Source organism: Cardiocondyla obscurior, linkage group LG24 (genome assembly GCF_019399895.1).
Source record: "Cardiocondyla obscurior isolate alpha-2009 linkage group LG24, Cobs3.1, whole genome shotgun sequence".
Lineage (NCBI taxonomy): Eukaryota > Metazoa > Arthropoda > Insecta > Hymenoptera > Formicidae > Cardiocondyla > Cardiocondyla obscurior.
The window spans coordinates 810,349-829,789 of record NC_091887.1 but is presented as its reverse complement, the minus strand read 5'-3'; the positions used below and the strand labels follow the sequence as shown (position 1 = coordinate 829,789).

The 19,441-nt window shown below is 44.5% G+C and overlaps 1 protein-coding gene across 2 annotated transcripts in view; it reads right to left on the bottom strand.

Moving 5' to 3' along the window:
* LOC139111651 (leucine-rich repeat-containing protein 24) overlaps nt 1-19,441 on the bottom strand; it is a 111,581-nt gene continuing 92,140 nt past the window's right edge. For both annotated transcript variants that reach the window (XM_070672097.1, XM_070672098.1), the window contains 2 exons: nt 5,760-6,966; nt 1-5,659 (listed from right to left, as the gene is read on the bottom strand). In XM_070672097.1, coding sequence (XP_070528198.1) covers nt 4,354-5,659; nt 5,760-6,745 — 2,292 coding nt within the window. In that variant the 5' untranslated portion in view covers nt 6,746-6,966 and the 3' untranslated portion in view covers nt 1-4,353. The remainder of the gene's footprint in view (nt 5,660-5,759; nt 6,967-19,441) is intronic.

Here is a 19,441-nt window from a genome sequence, read left to right as displayed (position 1 = left end):
TCTCGTGTCTCCGCGGATTCTCGAGGAAAATCTGGAAAAGCTTCCCGCGAGAAGAAAGGAAAAAAAAGGGGGAAAAAAAAATATATAGAGAATTGCGAGATCGTTACCGAGCAAGCTCGTAGCGGTAGTTATAATTAGCGCGCGAAAAGGAATAAATAAGAAGGGAAAAGGGATCGATGGAAAAAGAGGAATGCATTTAACTCGGGCGAGCTGCAAACCGACGGATGTAATATCGCCTGCGAGCAGGATCGTTAAACTCGGCTAGTGTTTTTCTTGTCCCCGCGTTTAACTGCTCGTTCGTCAATTCGACAAAAATAAATACACACAGAGAGAAGGAAGTGACAGATTGAAATGATAAATTTTTATCTACGAAAAAATGAATCTCCGAGAGCGCGGTGTCGAAGTAAAAAAAACCTATTAAAAAGGGAAAAAAAAAAGAATTAGACCTTCGCAGTTTAGATTTTTTCACACACAAAAAAAAAAAGAGAGAGAAATTGTTTCGAGTATGTCGGACTTTTATTTTTCTTTCGCCGGATTTTAATCGACGCGAATAAATATGCATGAAGCATCTAGAGGTCTATAAAAAAAATTTTATCTGCGAAAGGTACAATCTCGAAAAAAATCGGCTCTCTTTAAAAAGTGTAGAATCATCCGTTTCTAATCTTACGAACTGCACGAAAGTGAAATAATTATTTTTAAAAGGTTCCCCTCGAGAAAGCGCATTGCATTTCCCCGTGTAATTTAACTCGATTTAACGACGTTATTTATTTAACCACAAGCGAGTCTTTTAAAGAAGTCTTTTAAGGCTGTTCTTTAAGGAAATGACGATTACGTGAAACGTGATTACATGAATACGTTTTAATTATTTAATTTCCGTAACACTTTCCGTCGCTTAAAGCGCAACATTTAAATATCTAAGTAATATTTTACATATGTTCCCTCTTTTTTTTAATAATAAAATAAGTATAAAAATATTTTTAAAATATTTTCAAAAAGATTTGATATAAAAGGAACAATTATTTGATATAAAAAGTTTCAACAATTCTTATTGCATTCGAATTTCATTGTTTATAAAGGTTCTAAACGCTATTCTGTTAAGTTTTTGTTGGAAACGCTAACTATTGTTTGCTCATTCACGGCAAATTAATCAAAATTCGTAAAATTGACCACACGCGTTAAAGTTACTCTCGTTGGCTCGTTTAAAAAGTTCTAATTAAATAAACGATGAATGCGAAACTCCTTTTACAGAATTTCGTGCGTAAAATTACGCTCACAACTCGGTGTAACTCAAATTTTAAAAGTTGACGATGAAAACATACAATCAAATTTAAGTGCATTTTGGTTATTCGTGAAAATTATATGTAATTACATTTCTTTTGAAAAATATTGAAACTCGTGCAGCTATAATATATTTAGAGAAAAAAAATAATAACGCAGGTTCAATCATCTGCTATTTGAAATACATTTCATTAATTTGCTTGTAAAATTGTTTGCCGGTATTTCTGTCGAAAATATTAAATTTTAACTAACTGCGGCAAACACTTTTTTAATTTCCTGACGTAATAAGAGTTTCTCTTCGCTTCTTATCTCAAATATTTCTCGTTTTACCTGAAAATTCTCAAAACGCAAATAAATTACTTGCCCCCGGAACAAGATAAAATATTGTTATATACGGAACTTGAAAGCGAAGACAAATTTCGAGTTACCTCGAAAGGCAAAGCTTAAAGGACGCAAGCAGGATTCTATATCCTTGCGAGTCGCCAGACTGGAAGGCAAACACTGTTCATCCGTGAATCGCGTCGTGATTACGGCGACGGAAAGGAAACCAGTTTCTTCGTCGCCGGTACTACTGACGATGAAAGAACCTCTTGAGACTAGGCGCTTTCTCGAGGTGCATTCTTCCGTTTTCTCTCTCTTTTTTTTTTTTTATTTTACATCCGCTACCACCTCGCAGTTATGATAATTCGTCATCACTTCATCGGCGTTTTTTACGTGATTAAACTTGTACAAATATTAATTTTCTTCTCGCGGAAGCAATGTCCAATTGGACTTCCGGTCCCTTGCAAACCTGCCTGCCGATTAGCGAAGCGATTGATTATCTGAGAGGGCGAAGCCAGTTCGAATCGCGATCTCGAAGGTACCGTTAAAAAATAAAACTACTTTCATCGATCTCTCGTCGTTTCCTTTAGTGTACGCGCCATATAATATGTATATATCTATCCGTGTTGTGTGTGAATATATTTATATTTATTTATAATATATATATATATATATATATTTATACGTATGTATAATATATATAGATATACAAGACGTCCGAGAAAAGGTGTATACCACTCCGAGAAGCTGGAATTAAATTTCAAATATATATTCTTCTTGAGAAATAATCTCTAACGAAGCAGTGAAGTAAAAGAGACCTGTTTAAGTAAATAAATCTCAATGTTCCCGTCAGTTTTCAAACTTCAGCTATCTTGAAATCGTAATTTTCGCAACTTATGCGCGGAAAAAACATTTTTTCGAGATTAAATTCCTGTTAAAGTAAACCTGTTTCCGAAGATCCGCGCTCCGGCTTCTCTTGATCTTAGTATACACCGTGCTCAGAACGTATTGTACGTTCAACGATCTCTGTACATCAGGTCGAGCGCCGTCGCGGTGCTCCTAAATTCGCCAGTCTTAAACACCAAGTTAACATTATTATCACTACAGCAGAATCGCTACAGTTGCGAGTCTCCGCCTTGAAACGCCAAGATCGAGAGAGTCTTCGAGACAAATAAATCGTAATTACTCTATAACTCCGAAATAAACGTGCGATTAAAGATAGGGGAATGAGAGACAGTGTAAAAGTGGCTTGAGCAGATTTCTGAGTCACGTATCAGGTGTGAACTATGACACTATTGTCGATCTTAATTAACATCGGGATAAACTAAAAATTAAGTAACTTAAGCGATCAGATATTACATCAGAGATAATACGCCGCAACACAAGAAAGCAATTAATAAAATATTTTCTATATAATTAATTCTGCAGCGATCATGCAAAAAAAAGAAAATTATTTTAAATAGCAAATCAAGTATAAAGTTTTGAAGTACTTATATCTTTTTAAAAGGACAGTTTCCTTTTATTACTATTTTACATGCATACCGCTCGTCCCGCAATCAATTTACGAACTTCGTCCCTATCGCGGGAATCAACATGAACAATTAAATTTAATTAATTTCACATTTTCGCGGCGGATCCCGTCGGAGAGGCCGGCTTTGAGCACCGGTCACGTACTCGCTCGCTACGCTGAAAGCGCACCTCCGGCGTCCACGGGGCGCGTTTCACTCGATCGAGTCCGCCAAACATTTATCTATCACTTTAAGGATCAGTCACGCCATCTTGGTTCCTTTTCAGCGCGGCCGAACGTTTCTCCTTGGATCGCGTCCAAAAGACGTCGTCGTATTTCACAAGCGCGACACGCCGTTTAAATAAATCCGGTTCGCCATCTTGGTGTCCGAAAAAGCACTCTCCGCGTTTAAACGCGATCCGCGTAAATTTTTCGGAGTCGATTTCCTTCGAATGCGCGAGAGTTGCAAGTCGCCGCATTCCGGCGAGGCATCTCCGGCCCCGGTTTCTGCGATTCTGACGAGGACTGCGCGCCGCAGCCGACATTCGAGACATGTCTTCTGATTAATCTATTACGTCTCCGCCGCCAGGACGAGTCCTTTGTTCGTGCCGTCTCGGATGGCCCTGTTCCGCCAATCACATCCTGGACCCCTGTTATTCTCCGCGAATTAATCTGGCAGCATGACGAGGACAGATTTCCTTCTTGATGCTGATGTCTCGTTGTTCGGTTAGATCTTTACGCCTGGCGCTCGTATAATGAAAAGAGATTATAAAAACTACTCGAAAATTTGTATGCAAATATAAATGTCGTTATTATACCCGCTGGATCGATACGTTGAGCAAGAAGACTAGTTTCTCTCTTGTCTCGTCGGAGAAAAAAAAAAACATAAAAAATGTACAAACATTTCTGCTCTCAATTAAATTTCTTTATACTCGAAACAATAAGAGTAATACGAAGATACTTAAACATCGGTGCGACATTCTCTTGAAATACAATCTTTTCTACAAAAAAAAATGCATAATAAATTAAATACAGCTATCGTCCAAGAATTTTAATCGTGACGTTTTTCGTAATTAAAAAATAAAACAATCGATCTTTTTCATGATTCTTCTTCTCTGTGTAAATAGAAGAGAGAAGTTAATTCGCGAAAAGAGCAAACAATTAGTTTTATTCGCGGTAGATCCAGAATGCATTTTCAATGTTTTTTTTTAAATCCGATAACCGAACTCTCGTTCGGTTTGAATTCTTCAGACGTCCATAGCGTCTCCCACGTAGCCCTCGTCGGGACTTTCCGGGTGATTCGGCGGTTGTAGCTCCTCCGCCCTGGCAGCGGCCGCGGCCGCAGCCTCGCGGGCGGTTTTACCGAGAAGAGATCGCGGCGACAGGGGGGTGGTTTCGCCTCGATAAGCCGCCGGGGGTGACGGTATAAACGGTACGTCTGGTAAAACGGCGACTGGCGAGACTGGCGATTGAATAGGTAATTGTTGTTGAATCGGTTGTTCGACCGGTTGAATCGGTGGCGGTGGTTGTATCGTTTGCGGCTGCGGCTGCTGCTGCTGCTGCTGCTGCTGATGCGGATGAGGATGAGGATGTTGATGTTGATGCACCGGGTAAGGGTAACCCTCGGCGGTGTACCTGGCGTCGGTGCGCGGCAAAATAGGATCGTATCCTGGCGATCGTGCGAGAAACTCCGCCTCGCGTGAATATCTGGCCGCCGGCGCGGCCGCCGAGCCTGGCTCGGACATACGTGTCCGCAGCCTGGGCAGTGTACTAGCGCTGAAGGTGATCTTAGGTAGGCCGAAATTGAGCGGGTAGCCATCTTGATCTAGATAGCTCATCTGCGGCAAAACTGGCGGCGGCCGCAGATCGGGCTGCAGCGGATAGCCCGAGTCGTACTCTAAAACTTGCCGATCGACGCCACCGGCGCGTTGATGATGCCGCCCGTACAGCTGGCCGTAGCCTACCTCGGTGTTCTCGAGAACCTCGTTGATTAGATCCGGTTCGGTCAGGTACTTGGCGACCGGACTCGCCGCCGAATACGCGTCTCGATCCAAGTGATTGCCTCGGGTATGCTCCCGGCGCTCCATAGTAGTTGTACGATTAATCTCGCGTTCGGTGTACGAAACCATCTGCTGATGTTCAAGGCCGCCGATTAAGCTACCGTTGCCTTTTCTGCAAGAGGTGCTGGTGGTGTCTTTCGTGATCGGTAGTACCGACTTGCTCTGACTCACTAACGCTTTCGAATTTCGCTTCCGGTCGCGACGTCGTTTCTTCGCACAGTATATAACGCTGCCCACCAGGCAGCCTAGCGCCAAAAGAGTGCCTACTAGCGCACCCGCGACAATCGCAGCCATGTAACCGGAGTTTGAATTGTCGGATGGTGGTTCCATGGTAGGTTTCTCGCGAAATAGCACGCGGAGAGAGAAATTCGCCACAGAAGAACCCGCGTTGTTCTCGGCGATGCAGCTGTAGGTCCCCTCGTCAAGCGACTCGACTGAATAGAGAAACAGCGTGCTGCTCATGTTGGTCCCGCCTCGTTGTCGATAAATGTACCTAGATATAAAATAAAAATAAAAAGACGCGTTTTAAAACAAAAGAAACATAGATAAAATTTTGCAAAAATTTTATAAAATTAAAATAAACGTTTGCTTACCTTGGAAACATAGAAATACTACCGGTCATAGAATTATTTTCGTGCTGCAGCTCGCACGGTTCTCCGTTGAACCACCAAGTAACCTTGGCAGTTGGTACCGCGTGAACGTTGCATCTCAAAGTAGCATTCTCGCCCTCGTAGATTTCTAAATGATCTTGAAGCTCGATACGCGGTAGGCAGGCTAGCTCGCCGACCTTGAGACTTTTGATCTGTTTGCCGTGTAATCTCGCTGGGGAATCGCAGACGGGCTCGGATTCCTGCGGCGCCGCTGGAGCCGACTCTTTTAGCCAGGCTTGCATTATTCTCAATCTGCAGTCGCAGTGCCACGGGTTGTTGTGAAGAGTCAGTCCTCTGAGACTTCCTCCCAAGGGTAGAGTGTGATCCGGTACGTAAGTTAGTCGGTTTCCGTCGAGCCGAAGCCATTCCAATAGATGTAGGCCCTCGAAAGCGTTCTGTTCGACAATTTCTATCGCGCACTTGCTGATTTCGAGATTAGTCAAATGCGCCAGGCGGAGAAACGCACCTTGGCGAATCTCCTTGATCGGATTTCCGTTTAGTATAAGCTTCATCAAACTCGGATAGGACGCGAACGTGTCCGTAGGCACCTCTTCGATCTTGTTCTCCGAAAGATCGAGCTCGACTAGGCCGACCAATCCGACGAACGCCTCAGATGCGATACGACTGATTTGAGACTTGCCGAGATAGAGTCGTTGAAGGTTGATCAGGCCGAGAGCGCGGAAGCATTCCGGCGGCAAGTTGACCAGATGATTGCCCGACAAGTCGAGCACCTGCGTCTCCTCTCGAGCGCCTTGCGGTAATCCCTTGAGATCGCGGTTTGCGCACTCGACCCACTCCTTCCCGCCCTTCCACTTGCACGCGCACATACTCGGGCAACCCTCCGCCACGTCCGTTCCCCAGGACAGCAGCAGTAACATCGTGCTGAGGAGGGCGGCCCTCCGCCGGCAGACCGGTACGATCGAGCACATGGTGCTCTCTCATCGGTCGACAAGCCCACCCGTTTTCTTCCTCGTCTTCTCGCGGTTGTATCCCTCCGTTTCTATCGCATTTTTCGCTGACCCACCGCCGCCGTGCGCGCTGACCCTTCAGCGTTGCTAAAGGTAGACTGCAGTGCTTCGATCGAGTCGATGCAGGGGTAAGTGCACTGCCTGCGAGGTCATCAGCTTGCGAAATACTGAGAGGCGGATCTCTGTAACAATAAAATAAACGAGCCGATGAATTACGGTGCACTCTGTATCACAATGTGATAAATAGTCGCAAGTAGGCGGGCACGAAAATAATTCGCGAAAGGTACGCGAAAAATCGCGGGCGCGAAAATAATTCGCGGAAGATACGCCGAAAAATCGCGGGCGCGAAAATAATTCGCGGAGGATACGCCGAAAAATCGCGGGCGCGAAAATAATTCGCGGAAGGTACGCCGAAAAAATCGCGGGCACCGCGTGTAATTCCGTCAAATTAAAAATTGACTCGGCGATAGATCCCGAAAGGCTCAGCCTTAAGCGATGCTGATAATCGCGGTGTATCGCAAGTTGTTTCGAAAAAGCCATTTTCGTGCGTAAAATTTTTATCAGCTTTGCGCTACGAACGACAATCGATTACCGGATTTTCCCGGGAGATTTTTCCCCCGCGAACGAAAGGGCCATTAGAGTGCTCGACTGGATCAGGACTTCCTTCTCCCTCGTCTAGAAAGTATCGTAGAAAAACAGGCGCCCGTCGCGCGGCGTGGAAACCGTCGAATCCTCAGTAAGGTGATCCCCGAGGGTCTTCCGCGTGGCGAAAGGTAAGGGGGACAGGGATACCGCGGGCTGAGAGCGGATAATAAATTCCATGAAGAGGGTGTATATCCCGGAGAGGAGGCGAGGATGTCGCGAGGAGAAACACTCCCGATATCAGGATATCGGAATATCGAGCGCGTTCACGCGGCGTGGCATGCAAACCTCCCGCCCTTTTCGTGGCTTTATTCAGGAGATGAGAGGAAGCCTTTCTCCGCCGAGGAATGCGAAGGGAAGAGGCCCGAAGGATATTGCCGATCCCGTACGTTTCGAATCCAATATCAACTGACCCTCGTCGCGCCCGCCCGCGTGAGTTGCAATTTTTCCTCCTCCGCGTCTTTAAAATCGCTGTCGAAAGCGACATCGGAAAAGCCCGAGCCGCGCGGATACGATCTTGCCGTTCACGTAATGTCACGTGTTGCATATGATTTGCATTATCGATGCAGCAAGTCTTTCTACTTGAAATTCAGGAAAATTACGCGGAAAAGATCGAAGAGAAACACGTGGATTTTTACTAAAATGCAAATATTGATCTAAGCTCAAATTTGCTTAATAAAATTGTAGTACAAATCCGCTTCTAACTATTCGCGCATTCCGTAATTAGAAATTTAGATTTATATGTACGACAAATGCTAGTCAAACGTTTCTTACATTTAATCGTAAATAAAAACTTATTTCTAAATTTAACGTTGCATTGAAATCGACTTTGATTTCTTGAGCAATTTAGTTTTACTTTTGTTCATGAAATCTATTGAATCGGGTTTACTGACCGCCGCGGTAGTGTGAGTGCGTGCGTGTGTTTACATCGGCCGATAGTCTTCGCGTTCCAAGCTCGCAAGGTGGAGGACGCGCGGGCGTGGACGATAAGAACCGGTTTGCCCGACGATTTCGGCAGTCGAGCACGCGTTAGATAGGTCAGGACGCGTGGTGGATAGTCGGGACAAAAAATATTTAGACATCTATTTAGATACATGGACAGTCCGCGCTAGAAAGATTTTGTTTCTTCTTTTTTTTTATAACAACTTAATTTTTTAAAGATAGTTAAGAAATATATTTAATCTGCGCGATCTAAACCACCAGCTGCAAAATCAGATCAGCTAGATAAATTTCCGCTTGGGTAACTTTTTTATTGACGTTAAAAATAAAAGACGATGACGATTAGTAAAAGACGGATCGCATATCGCAGCTTCAGTCGCTTTGTATTCGTAAATCCGCGACATGTATTAACACGATAATAATAAATTAGATTTTATTAACTTTTTCACGAGATTTTGCATTTTTAATTTCCACGAAACTTGATAATGCGAGGTAGCTAAATTTCGGAATGAGAGAGCGACGAGATCTTTAACTCCCGAGAAGTATATTGCGAGGTGTCGAGAAAGTTAGAGAAACACATGTTGATCTTTTTACGAGACGCTCGATGGAGCTTTCGCGGCCAAGATCCCGCGATTTCAGACGTCCGCGCGTTCCATCCACTCGGACGAATTAGAAACGGAGTAATCAGTCGAATCGTTCAAGCCCCTTCGTTCGCACACCCGGCCGTCTATTCTTCCACGGAATCGATTAGTCGAAAGTAGCACACCGGCTGCCATTAACGCAGACGGCGTGTTGCGTTCGGCTAGCCGCACAGCTTTTCTTCGTGTTGTTTGCCAAGAAATCAATAGCTCTTACTCGAGAGCTCTCGCAGGTCGCTCGCAGCGAGCTTCATTCAAACGTATCGGGTATTTAGTTCTTCCGGCGTTCTCGAATTTTGAAAACCGCAATTTGCTCCCGCTAATGGATATTTACCGCGCGCATTTTCGCGAACGAGCGCAATATTCCGCGTAAGATGTCTCTGTAACGTCTATGTAACGTATCGCGGATTATTCCAATGACGCAAGTAGTTACCTAACCGACAGTGCTCCCGTGAAGAGCTTAGAGACTTTCGGCGTTAAGCTCGCGGAAAGCTCGGCAAGTTCACCCGCCGTCCTGTACTTCCCCATTTAAATCAATATGAAAATTGACAAAGTCCGGGGCGACAGGGCTCGTGGCAGTTTCCCGACGGCGCACTTAGTCGCGTGTAAGCTGGGAGGGTACATTTATTAAAATTACACTGTTAACTATGTTTCACGAGGCGGAGCGCAAATTCCTCGAGCGATCAAAGGCTAATTGTGCATTCCTGCGACTCTCGGAAAGCCAGTCGCGCGGACGTCGCGCAAGCTGAAGAAATACTTGGTCGCTAATTCAGCCAAACTACCGTTTTCGTCTAGTCGCCTCTTTGACGACGAATTAAGCTTTGAAACGCAACTTCTCGAATACCGAGCGTTCACGAATTCTCTCGTAACGCGTCCGGCGACGTTGTTCCCGCGGTATCTCGTTTTCCCTTTTTTTTTCTTTTTTTTCTTTTCATCCTTTTCTTTTTTTTTTTTTTCCCTTAACAGCGGGGCGTCGGCTGGCCGGAACGGCGTCGCGGCGCCTCTGCTTTGAGTTTTCCAACCCCTACAATTCCCCATACACCCCTTTCGCCCCGTTTACACCGGCGACGCGACGTGGCGCGCAACAAACGGCGTGCGATATGTTCTCGTACTCTCCCCGCGTTCTCCGCCCTTCGCCGCGGCCCTTTCGACGACAAGTATCGCCCTCCCTGCACGCGGTGAACGTATTGGTCCTTCCGAACGTTCCCTCGTTCCTCTGCGGTTGTTGCCGACCTCCCGTGAAATATTTCACCCACGCCGTCCGCCATGCGACACTCGTTGCATCCAATCCCGCACTCGGGCTACGTTTGCTCAGTGGTTTCAACGGTGTTCCTTTATTCAAACTTCGTTTATTATGGGGAAACGACGGTAAGCGGATTTCGGAAACGCGCGGTGGAAAAAGCGTCTCGATAATCGAGCTGCGGGGTAAAATTATTCTCCGCGATCGGCCGGGCGATTTTCGTGTATAAATTAGGGGATAATTACGCCGCGAAATTTCGCCTCCGCCGTATAATCCGCGCAAAGGCAATTCGGTCGGACTTGGCGGCGAAGCCGTTTGCATCCGGCTGCATATTTCACACGTCGTACGCTCCGCCATATTTGCATCACGGCCTCGTAATCTCGTTGGAATACAACCGACCGCGAGACAGACACCCGCCCGGCGTTGTTGCCCGTCAGCTCGCAGTCGCTTATTGTCGCCCGTCGTTTCCCGCGGGAGACATCGAACCCAGAACGGGGACGGGGCATGTCCACAATCGTAAAATAGCGACAATGATGAAAAAAACGTTGACAGCATCCGGCGGCCACTACCGCATTCAAGGACCGTTCCCAGGTTTAACTGCCACTCATCCTTCGAGCTTGTTTAGTGCAATGCTCAAGCTGATTAAACGGTTCTCTATTTTCCTTTTTTCTTTTTTTTTTTCAAATAAATTTTATTTGCGCAATAATGCGCGAGAAATAGCTATTTATTTAAATACTCAATAAGCAATAGTTAATTTTAATTTACTTTTATTCTCATCGAGGGAAAAAAAAAACGCGAGGTCCCATATTAAATCAAACGTAAGAGCGAAAATGAAAAAAAGCGTCGTGCGAGAGGATGCCATTTCCGTCGGCGAGATGAGCACAAAACGAGCCGACGAACCGTTCGCGAATTTCGCCGTGGCACTCGAGTCGGCAGCTCGTATTCGCGAAAAACGCGCGTACGTCGGCTAATTACGACGCTAATTTAAAAAGTCTTGGCGACGTTAACATTTCTCATTAAGAGAACACAAGCAAGCTCGCGGCCGAAAATAACGAAGTCGCCGGGTGAAAATAACGGAGTCTCCCTGAAATTTTTCGCGCGTATACCTTTCCCCCGGTATTATTATATGATGCGCCGTTGACAATTACCACGGTGCTTTGCGAACAAAAGCTCGCAGAAGACAATATAAAAGCGCGAACATTTATAAAGAGCGAATAAATTAAATCTTTTATTTTACGTGAAATAATTTCGCGAATTCCGTTTTACTTCTCGTCAAACCGTACGTGCATAAAGATCTGGGAATCAGAAGTGCTACCCGATTTTCTTATGTATTTCCGAGACGACCGAATCGATACGAGCCGGAGAATGCCAGGAGGTACGGGAGATAGGGACACATTTCATCATTTTATGATCCATGCCCGGGTTCTCACAACGCGACCGCTGGCGGGTCAGATTAAATTGCATCTACGCCGACTAACGGGCGCATTAAATCTCGTAAGCCGCGCCTGATGGCAGATTCCGCACCGAGTTACGTCCACGCGAATTTTCAGACGTTGACGGAATCCGCCGTCGGCTTAACGTCGAGCTACGTCAGGCGTCGCCGACGTCGTCGCCGCCCGTCGACGTCGTCGATGCCGCTGCTTGGCGATTCAGCTCGCGGGGGAGACCAACGACGCACGTAATAGGGAAATGCGTCGACCTCGCGATGCCATTCCGGACCCTTTTCTCCGGGCCAGCGGCCGCAAAGGCAAGGGACGGTTCAATGATGATTCAGTAATTTCACGGCTCGGCGGAGCGAGTCCCGTTAAAAGTGATTGCCGCCGGATGTCACGCGTCCGCTTTTGATCACCCAAATAAGATCGCGAAAAGACGGCTCGAGATGCTAGACGGGAAGGGATGGGGGGAGGGATGATTTATGGCGCACCCGAAGATAAAATCAGTTTCTTCATATCCATGAAAAATTGCGTATGCAAAACGAACGGGCGCGGTAAGCCTCGCTTCGAATGTGTAAAAACAACGTTTTATTTCCTTTTCCATTTCCGCAAAAAAAAAAGAAAAGGGGAAAAAAAAAAAGAAATAAATTGTTTTAACGCGGAATAAAGTGGGGATATATATCACGATGTTAGGTACAAAATTTATACCGTAATATTAAATTATAAATTTTACATAATGTTAAATCATTCAAATATATGGTTATTTTACTTCCATGTCGAAACATAAATTTCACGACGGTTGTTTGTGTTTATGAGCATTTCGTCAGGCGCGCATTTATTGGCGCGGGGGAGAAAATATTTATTCGCGATCCCGCAATTAGCGGTTTAAATTTCATTTAAACGAATTAGCTTACGGCGAGGTCGACGACAATGATCTGACACGATGCGCCCGCCTCATCTGTCGCTAAATAATGGCAAAATTAGCAGCGCATTATTATCTCTATTAGCTGTAGTTATTGACGCAATTACGGATGTAACATAATGCCTATTTGCAAGGCGCATTCGAACGCGACGCAAGCGCGCTGCCCCTAACAATGTTTTCAAAACAATTAACCTGACAATTTACGTCGGCGAGCATTAGTTTGAGGTTCTGATTAATTTTGCATCGACCATGCCATATCGTATTCTCAATAACAATATCTTAACAATGACACTCGTTATTAAATCGAACGTAATCTTTTTTTCGTATTCAATACATTAATTACGTTTTCTAATTAAAGCTTAATTAATAATATTTAACTTTGTAATTAGTTAAACATTTAATGTCCTCGTATTTTTAGTTTAAAAACCGAATATTTTTTCTTTTCTTCCCCCTAAGTCACTCAAGTTTTTCTTTATAAATGATATAAACTGTCGATGGGTTTACCGTCGAAACGTTATCGCCGTTCTGGTCAGTTTGATTTCTGTGGTTCGCGATTTCGAGAAAATACGCGGACTTTTTCGCTCCTGGATCAGCCTGTATATTCGTGATTTATTGCACGGGTATCCGTCGCTCGATTCGCGTTTGCGGACATTATCGGCGGCTTGTCGTCGACGAGGCATTCGGCCCTTTATTTCCCCGGTCTCGCGGAAGGAAGAAAAATAGACGGCGCTCCTCGCGGCGCCCCGTGATCGTTACTTTCCAGATCTCCTTCGGCGGAGGACGATGGGGAAAAAGTCGGACGCGTTTTCGCGGCGCATCGATTACGGTATTCGGTAATTTTGTGCTCCGGCGGAGCGAGCTGGAGAAAAAAAAAAAAAAAGAAAGGAAAAAAAATCGCCACGCGTTATTTCGGCGCCGTCGATTCCCATGGCGGGGTGCTCGACCAGAAATGGAAATCGGGGTGTGATTGTGCTCCGAGAGCTGCATTTGAAGTCTGATTTGTTACCGGCGAGAGGAGAATTTGTCAATCGCATTTTGCAGGATTGACAGGTCGTTGAAAGTATTGGATATAAAATTTTACATAATAAATTCTTTTTATTCCTTTTTTTCAAATATAAACGAGTAAAAATAAAAGGACGTAAAATGAGCAAGGGCACCTCGTTATTAATAAAACGGTGGCGGCAGTCTTTTATCTTTCATATCTTGTCACAACCGGGATTCACCGCTGTCCAAATTCGGAGGAGTCGCCCGCGCTAGAAATTTATATTTACCTAACAGGGGTTTGTCAAAGCGGGAGAGAAATGTGTCCGCGAGCTTGGAAAAGGGTCGCTGCAAAAGCTAGGGTGAGAACGGGAGGTAAGGATCAAATTCGCCGTTCGATTTTGCGACTGATCGATCGTGACGCTTCGTAATTCTACACTTCATTGAAGCGGCTTCGTGTTAACGAGAAAAGGGGAGAAAGAAAAAAAAAAATTCGGTTTTGAAACTTGCACTTTTAACATCGCATAATGGACAGTATTATATTGAGTTTAGTTAAACCGTAAAAATAATAAAATATTGTTTCCTGCTATTTTTTCATTTAAAAAAAAAGAAAAAAAGAAAATAAAATTAATTGCGTATAAAAAAAATAAATAAAGTATACGCAATTAAAATATGATATGAATTGTACAACGTTGCGTAAGCTTTTTCGATTCGAACAAAAAAAATAAACTGAAAGATCGACGTTACATAAGTTAATTAAATAGCACATTTAACGCGATGAGAATATGACTTCTCATCTCCTTCGTCTGTCGCTCCATCCCAGTTATTACATTAGTAAACTAAGAACGAAGTCTTTCGATTCTGATACCCTCGTAGGATCGATTAGGTCGGATTCGAATGACATTAAAGTACCATTTCTTATCGTTGTGTGCTCCTCCTAGTACTCTCAAAGGAATAAAAGCGAATCATAGTTAATTGAATTAACGTACCAGGCGCTTTAATAGCGGGAAAGTCGTTCGGGATATTTTCGTTGAAGAAAGATAACCGTGTAATTGTTCGTAATAATATTCAACCATGGATCTTATTTTAACATTCAATATAATTAATAAAAATATACCACTCGTCGCATTCCATAATTATCGAGAAAATTTTTATTTTAACTCCCGGAGGTATCAATATTGCGACTCGTAAAGGAGAGTATTTTACCCGGTTATAATTTTTTTTTCCTTGTGTACTTTTGATCAATATCTCGCAATTGTATCGATAAATTTACCTAGCTGCTAACTTACTTTTCGCGCTCGCGGGGGCCGAGTTGAGAAGGGGTTGTTCCCGATACTCGTCCACTCGATCTTGAGTCTTTGTAAGTCGCGCTGTAAGTCGAGAATGAAGGTACCAAAGACTGCTTGCCTTTAACCCGCCTGAAGAGGCAAGAATAAGAGGGCGAAGGGGCTCCGTACACGCTTGAGGAGACGAGAGAGCCTCAGCCCCGAGGAACTTCAAGGAACAATCGCGCGCTCTATATCGTGAGTTTTTATTTTACTCGTTGTGTATTCTCTTGTACAACACTCGATACCTCCGAGTTTATTACGTTATTGGATTAGATTAGTTTCTGCAATTTCCCGTTTACGAAATGAAAACAACGGGGCCGCGGCAACACGTAAGGATGAAATATGAAATAGTAACATCCGCGCAGCTTTACTCTTTTCGCCTGTTAATCTAATTATCGTGAAAATTGATTTCTCGACATTCTCGTAAGCGAGTAATTGAACGCTGTAATATCTATCCGCCCGTACGAAAAGTCTGCGTTCAGGATTGATTGAAGAGAAGATTGATTTGAAATTCATCAAAATTTCTTACCCTTAAACCCTGCGCTGCGTAAATCGAAGATACGGCCGGAATAATAGTATCCCCGATTTTTCTTATAAATAACCCGAATGAAAATTCATCTAGCTAATCTGATTTTACAGCTATAATCTGGCTCGGTGCTAGACAGTTTTGCCAGACAGCCACGAAACAAACCACGAATTGGTTAGCTAATTATTAGGTAACCGTGCGAATCAATTTTAACTCAGGAAGATTCGAATTATTTTAAAAACATTTTTACGAGCTTGCTTCTCCTTTGTCTGAACATACGCACATTCTCTTTCTCTCTCTCTGTGTCTCCCTTTCTCGCTCTTTCTCTCTCTGTCTCTCTCACTGTCTCTTTAGTAGAGCAGCCCTCTTGTTTCTCGGTAATTAAACGAGGGTCGATGTCAATTAAATTATCCTTGCTGTGTTTCACACGTGATGTGACAGTCCCCCGACAATGGGAGATACGCTGCCATAATCGATAGTTGCTCGACTATTCATTAATCGTAAATGTCACTGTGTAATTGTCCAATAGTTGTCGTAAAATTAATATATTGTGACTATTTGCATTTTAATTATTTACGATTTAGTTATGATTTATAATATACGTTCCGCGTACGAGAATTAATGTGCTTCGGGTGCTGATTAAAAATTCAAATTCCCCCATTACAAGAACATTTCAAAATATAACGAGCCAGGTAATCGCTTCACTTCATCGCGCATTTATAATGGAGCGTAAAAAAATATTCCAAGATCTTAATTAATATTTTTTAGCTTAGCACGCACGTTTCAACTGTGTCCAACTGTATTATTTCTCAGCTGATAACAGCCGTAACATTTAAAATGGCTATTTGCCATCTCGGATGAACGCTTTCGGCTCTTCGTCTCTTTCGTCTCATTTACATTTCGCCAGCGGAAAGTATTTATTCCCATTTTTGCTGTTGGAAGCATTTTCTCTTTCTAGGACGGCGATAACAATTAATGAAATGTTTCGAACCGGTATGACCGCTGAATTTAATCACGACATTATCGTTATGGTCTCAAAGACCCGTTAAAACGGCTGACGTTTAGTACTTTATTGCGAATACAAATTGTCTTTTTATTATCGTTGATGGGGAAAAAAAAAAAAAACAAATCTCATTAAATAAAAATAAGTGAATTAAAAATATTAAATTTTTTAATCAAAAAACCCGGTCTTTCAAGAGTTGAAATGTGTGCCTCTCCGGGTTTTCCCTAATATTCGACTTTTTCATTTTCCGTCTTCATTTTCATTTCGAGCGATGGGAAAGGAAGCGTATTCCGCCGTTTCGCATTCGATATTTACTGCCGGTCGCGAGACGCTGGCGCAATTTTAAAGGAGCGCCTTAAGGACCCTCCTTCGCGCGCCCAAAGCGAACACCGGTGGTTTACCGGGAGCTATTTTCAGCCCTCCGGGTTTCGATAGTTCGCATCCCGATGAAAACGTTTACCGACTAAACGAGTCCGCGATTTCGAAAGCGAGTACAAAAAAAGGGGGAAAAAAAAAGGAGAATGAGAGAAAAAGAAAGATAAAAAACTCTCCCCGGAATAAAGGAACGAATGCGAATGAACGAAAGAATGAATCTTCCGTTTCGCACGCCATCGTTTTTTTTTTTTTATATCTTTTCACATTTTTCCCGTGCACGCTGCTTCGCCGTTTATACGAGTTCGCGTTTACATGGCATCAGGTATGCATATGGAGGCGGCAGCTCGGCGATAATTTGCGAGCGCACATTGAAAGGAACGTGATCCGACAAAACGATCGTAATTTCGATTTACGTATTCCGGGTTTTAAAAAAATCAGCGCTCTTGTAATTATTATATGCAATACGGCCCGCGTGCGTACATATTATTTATACTTGTAGCGATAAAAATCGTAAAAGAATTTTTTTCGGCTCTTTCCTTCCTCCGCCCTCCTCCCAGAAATCAATATAACATGTTTCCAGAACGTTTCATATATCGTCTTTACTAACACAATTTCACTTTATGCGCCGGTCGCGATTGAGAACTCAATAAAGGGAGAGAACGCCTTCGTGAAGGCTGAAAGATAAAAAGCCCCGCTTGACCGAGTTCTGGCAAGATGATCCGCCCTCTTATCACGAGCGACGCGGGTTTTTTTTTTCTTCCGTCGCAACACCTGCTATTTACGGCGCGATAAAGCGAATTTCGGTTCACTTCGCGCTAACGGAAAAATCGAGAAGCGAGCGACGGGCTGTATCATTAAGCGCCGAGACACTATCGTCATCGTGATTTTACGGATAGCGTAAAATCCCAATGTTACTTTCGTCCCTTGCGGCGGGGAAAAAAAGCTCGGGACACATTTCGATCGCGTCGATAAACGTATACGTGCCAACAAGCCGCAAGTTACGTTTTGTTCGGCCGCGCTTTTATACGCCCGGAATGAGATAATTCTCGTTTCTATTCGAGTTTACGAGGTGGGCGCTATCGCGATGTAAACGAACCGTTTTCGAACTCTTTTAAGTTTATAGATGAAAGTTTTGTGAAAGCTATTATTCGAAAGACAGTATCGGGGGGGAAAAAAAACTATTAATCGTTTCGGGAAAGATAACAGGAAAATCTAATCTGCGACGGCCCCCAGAACTTTACAAATCCCGCATATTTAGAATTGGAGAAATCCAGAGGTATCGCGCCATCGGTTATAAGTCGTAAAACAAATCTGCGAGCGCGAGGCGCTTAACATTCAGCGTCTAAGAAACTGTAGAATACGGCGCTTTCGACCCCCCCGAGTAATAAGCTTGCCAGGGCGGGTCTGTGCAACTGTTTCGTCTAACAATGGCGGCGTAAATAAGTTACGCTCCGAGATGGCACGATGCTCCTTTTGAACGAGGAGAATACGCTTACGGTGGTGAATTTGTAATTTCGCGCGTCGTGCCGTGACCTGGACTACCGTCCCGAGATTCAGAGGAGCCCAGCCAGCATCGCCGTAACGGCGAAGTAGTCTCGTAGATCTCCCACGAAATGGAGAACTCTCGGCGTACGCGGAGTCGCTTTAACCCCTCTCGCGAGGAGGGAGGTGGCTCTTCACGAAATTTTCATCACCGCGCCCCGTACACGCGTCGTTACGCCCGCGAATTTACGTAACCGCTTCTTAACGCGCGAGCTCGCACGACCGAGCGGTGCATATTTCAATCGGGAGAGACGCGAAATTCCGCCGGCGAGTCTCCGATAGAATATTGAGGTGAAGCCAATATAAAGTTCGGGCTCGGCTAAAGCCGCGATATCCATGGAAGCGCGGACGGCGGCAAGTTTCGCTGTTTATCGCCGAGAGACGTCTCGTTGATCACGTGTCAAATGCAGGGGATGTAAACAAACCAAGTTTGATATCCGGGCCGCCCATTTGGCGCTGAATGCGGTTCTACGTGGTAGTCGCGCGAACGTAAACACAGCAAGGGTTCTCGCGTACAGACGACCCGACTTAACGCTAAGTGTCAGGTGCGAATACGAGGCGAAGTGTCAAACTTGCCGACACCCGCGCTAACTCGCTCGAATAACGTTATAACGAAATTTCCGAAGTTGCCGGGACGAGCGAGGCCTACGCCCGTACAGTTAAGGCCTCAAGCTGTTTCGAGATACGATCAACTTACACCGCGCTCATCGCTCGCCCTCTTTCCGTGAGAAAACGGAGCCCAGAAAATACGATAAAGTTCGTCGCCCGCAGATCACAGATTCCATAATTCTTAGCGATCCGTAGCCATTCGAGATTCCGCCAATTCTAACTTCCCCCCTCCTCGAATTCGAACTTCCATAGATCTTAGCTGCCGCGGACTTGAAACTTCCCGCGGGAAGTTCGCCGCTCTGCGAAGATCGTTTCCGCAGATCTTACACGCTGTAACTCTAAGCTTCCATAGATCATAGAAGCCCGCAAATCTATAGACACTGGATCTCAGCGGTCTGAACAAATTTGGAAATCGGGGGGGACGTGTCTTTGTTAGGTTTTCCGCGACCGCTTCTTCCTCCTCTCTTGCCTCGTCTCTT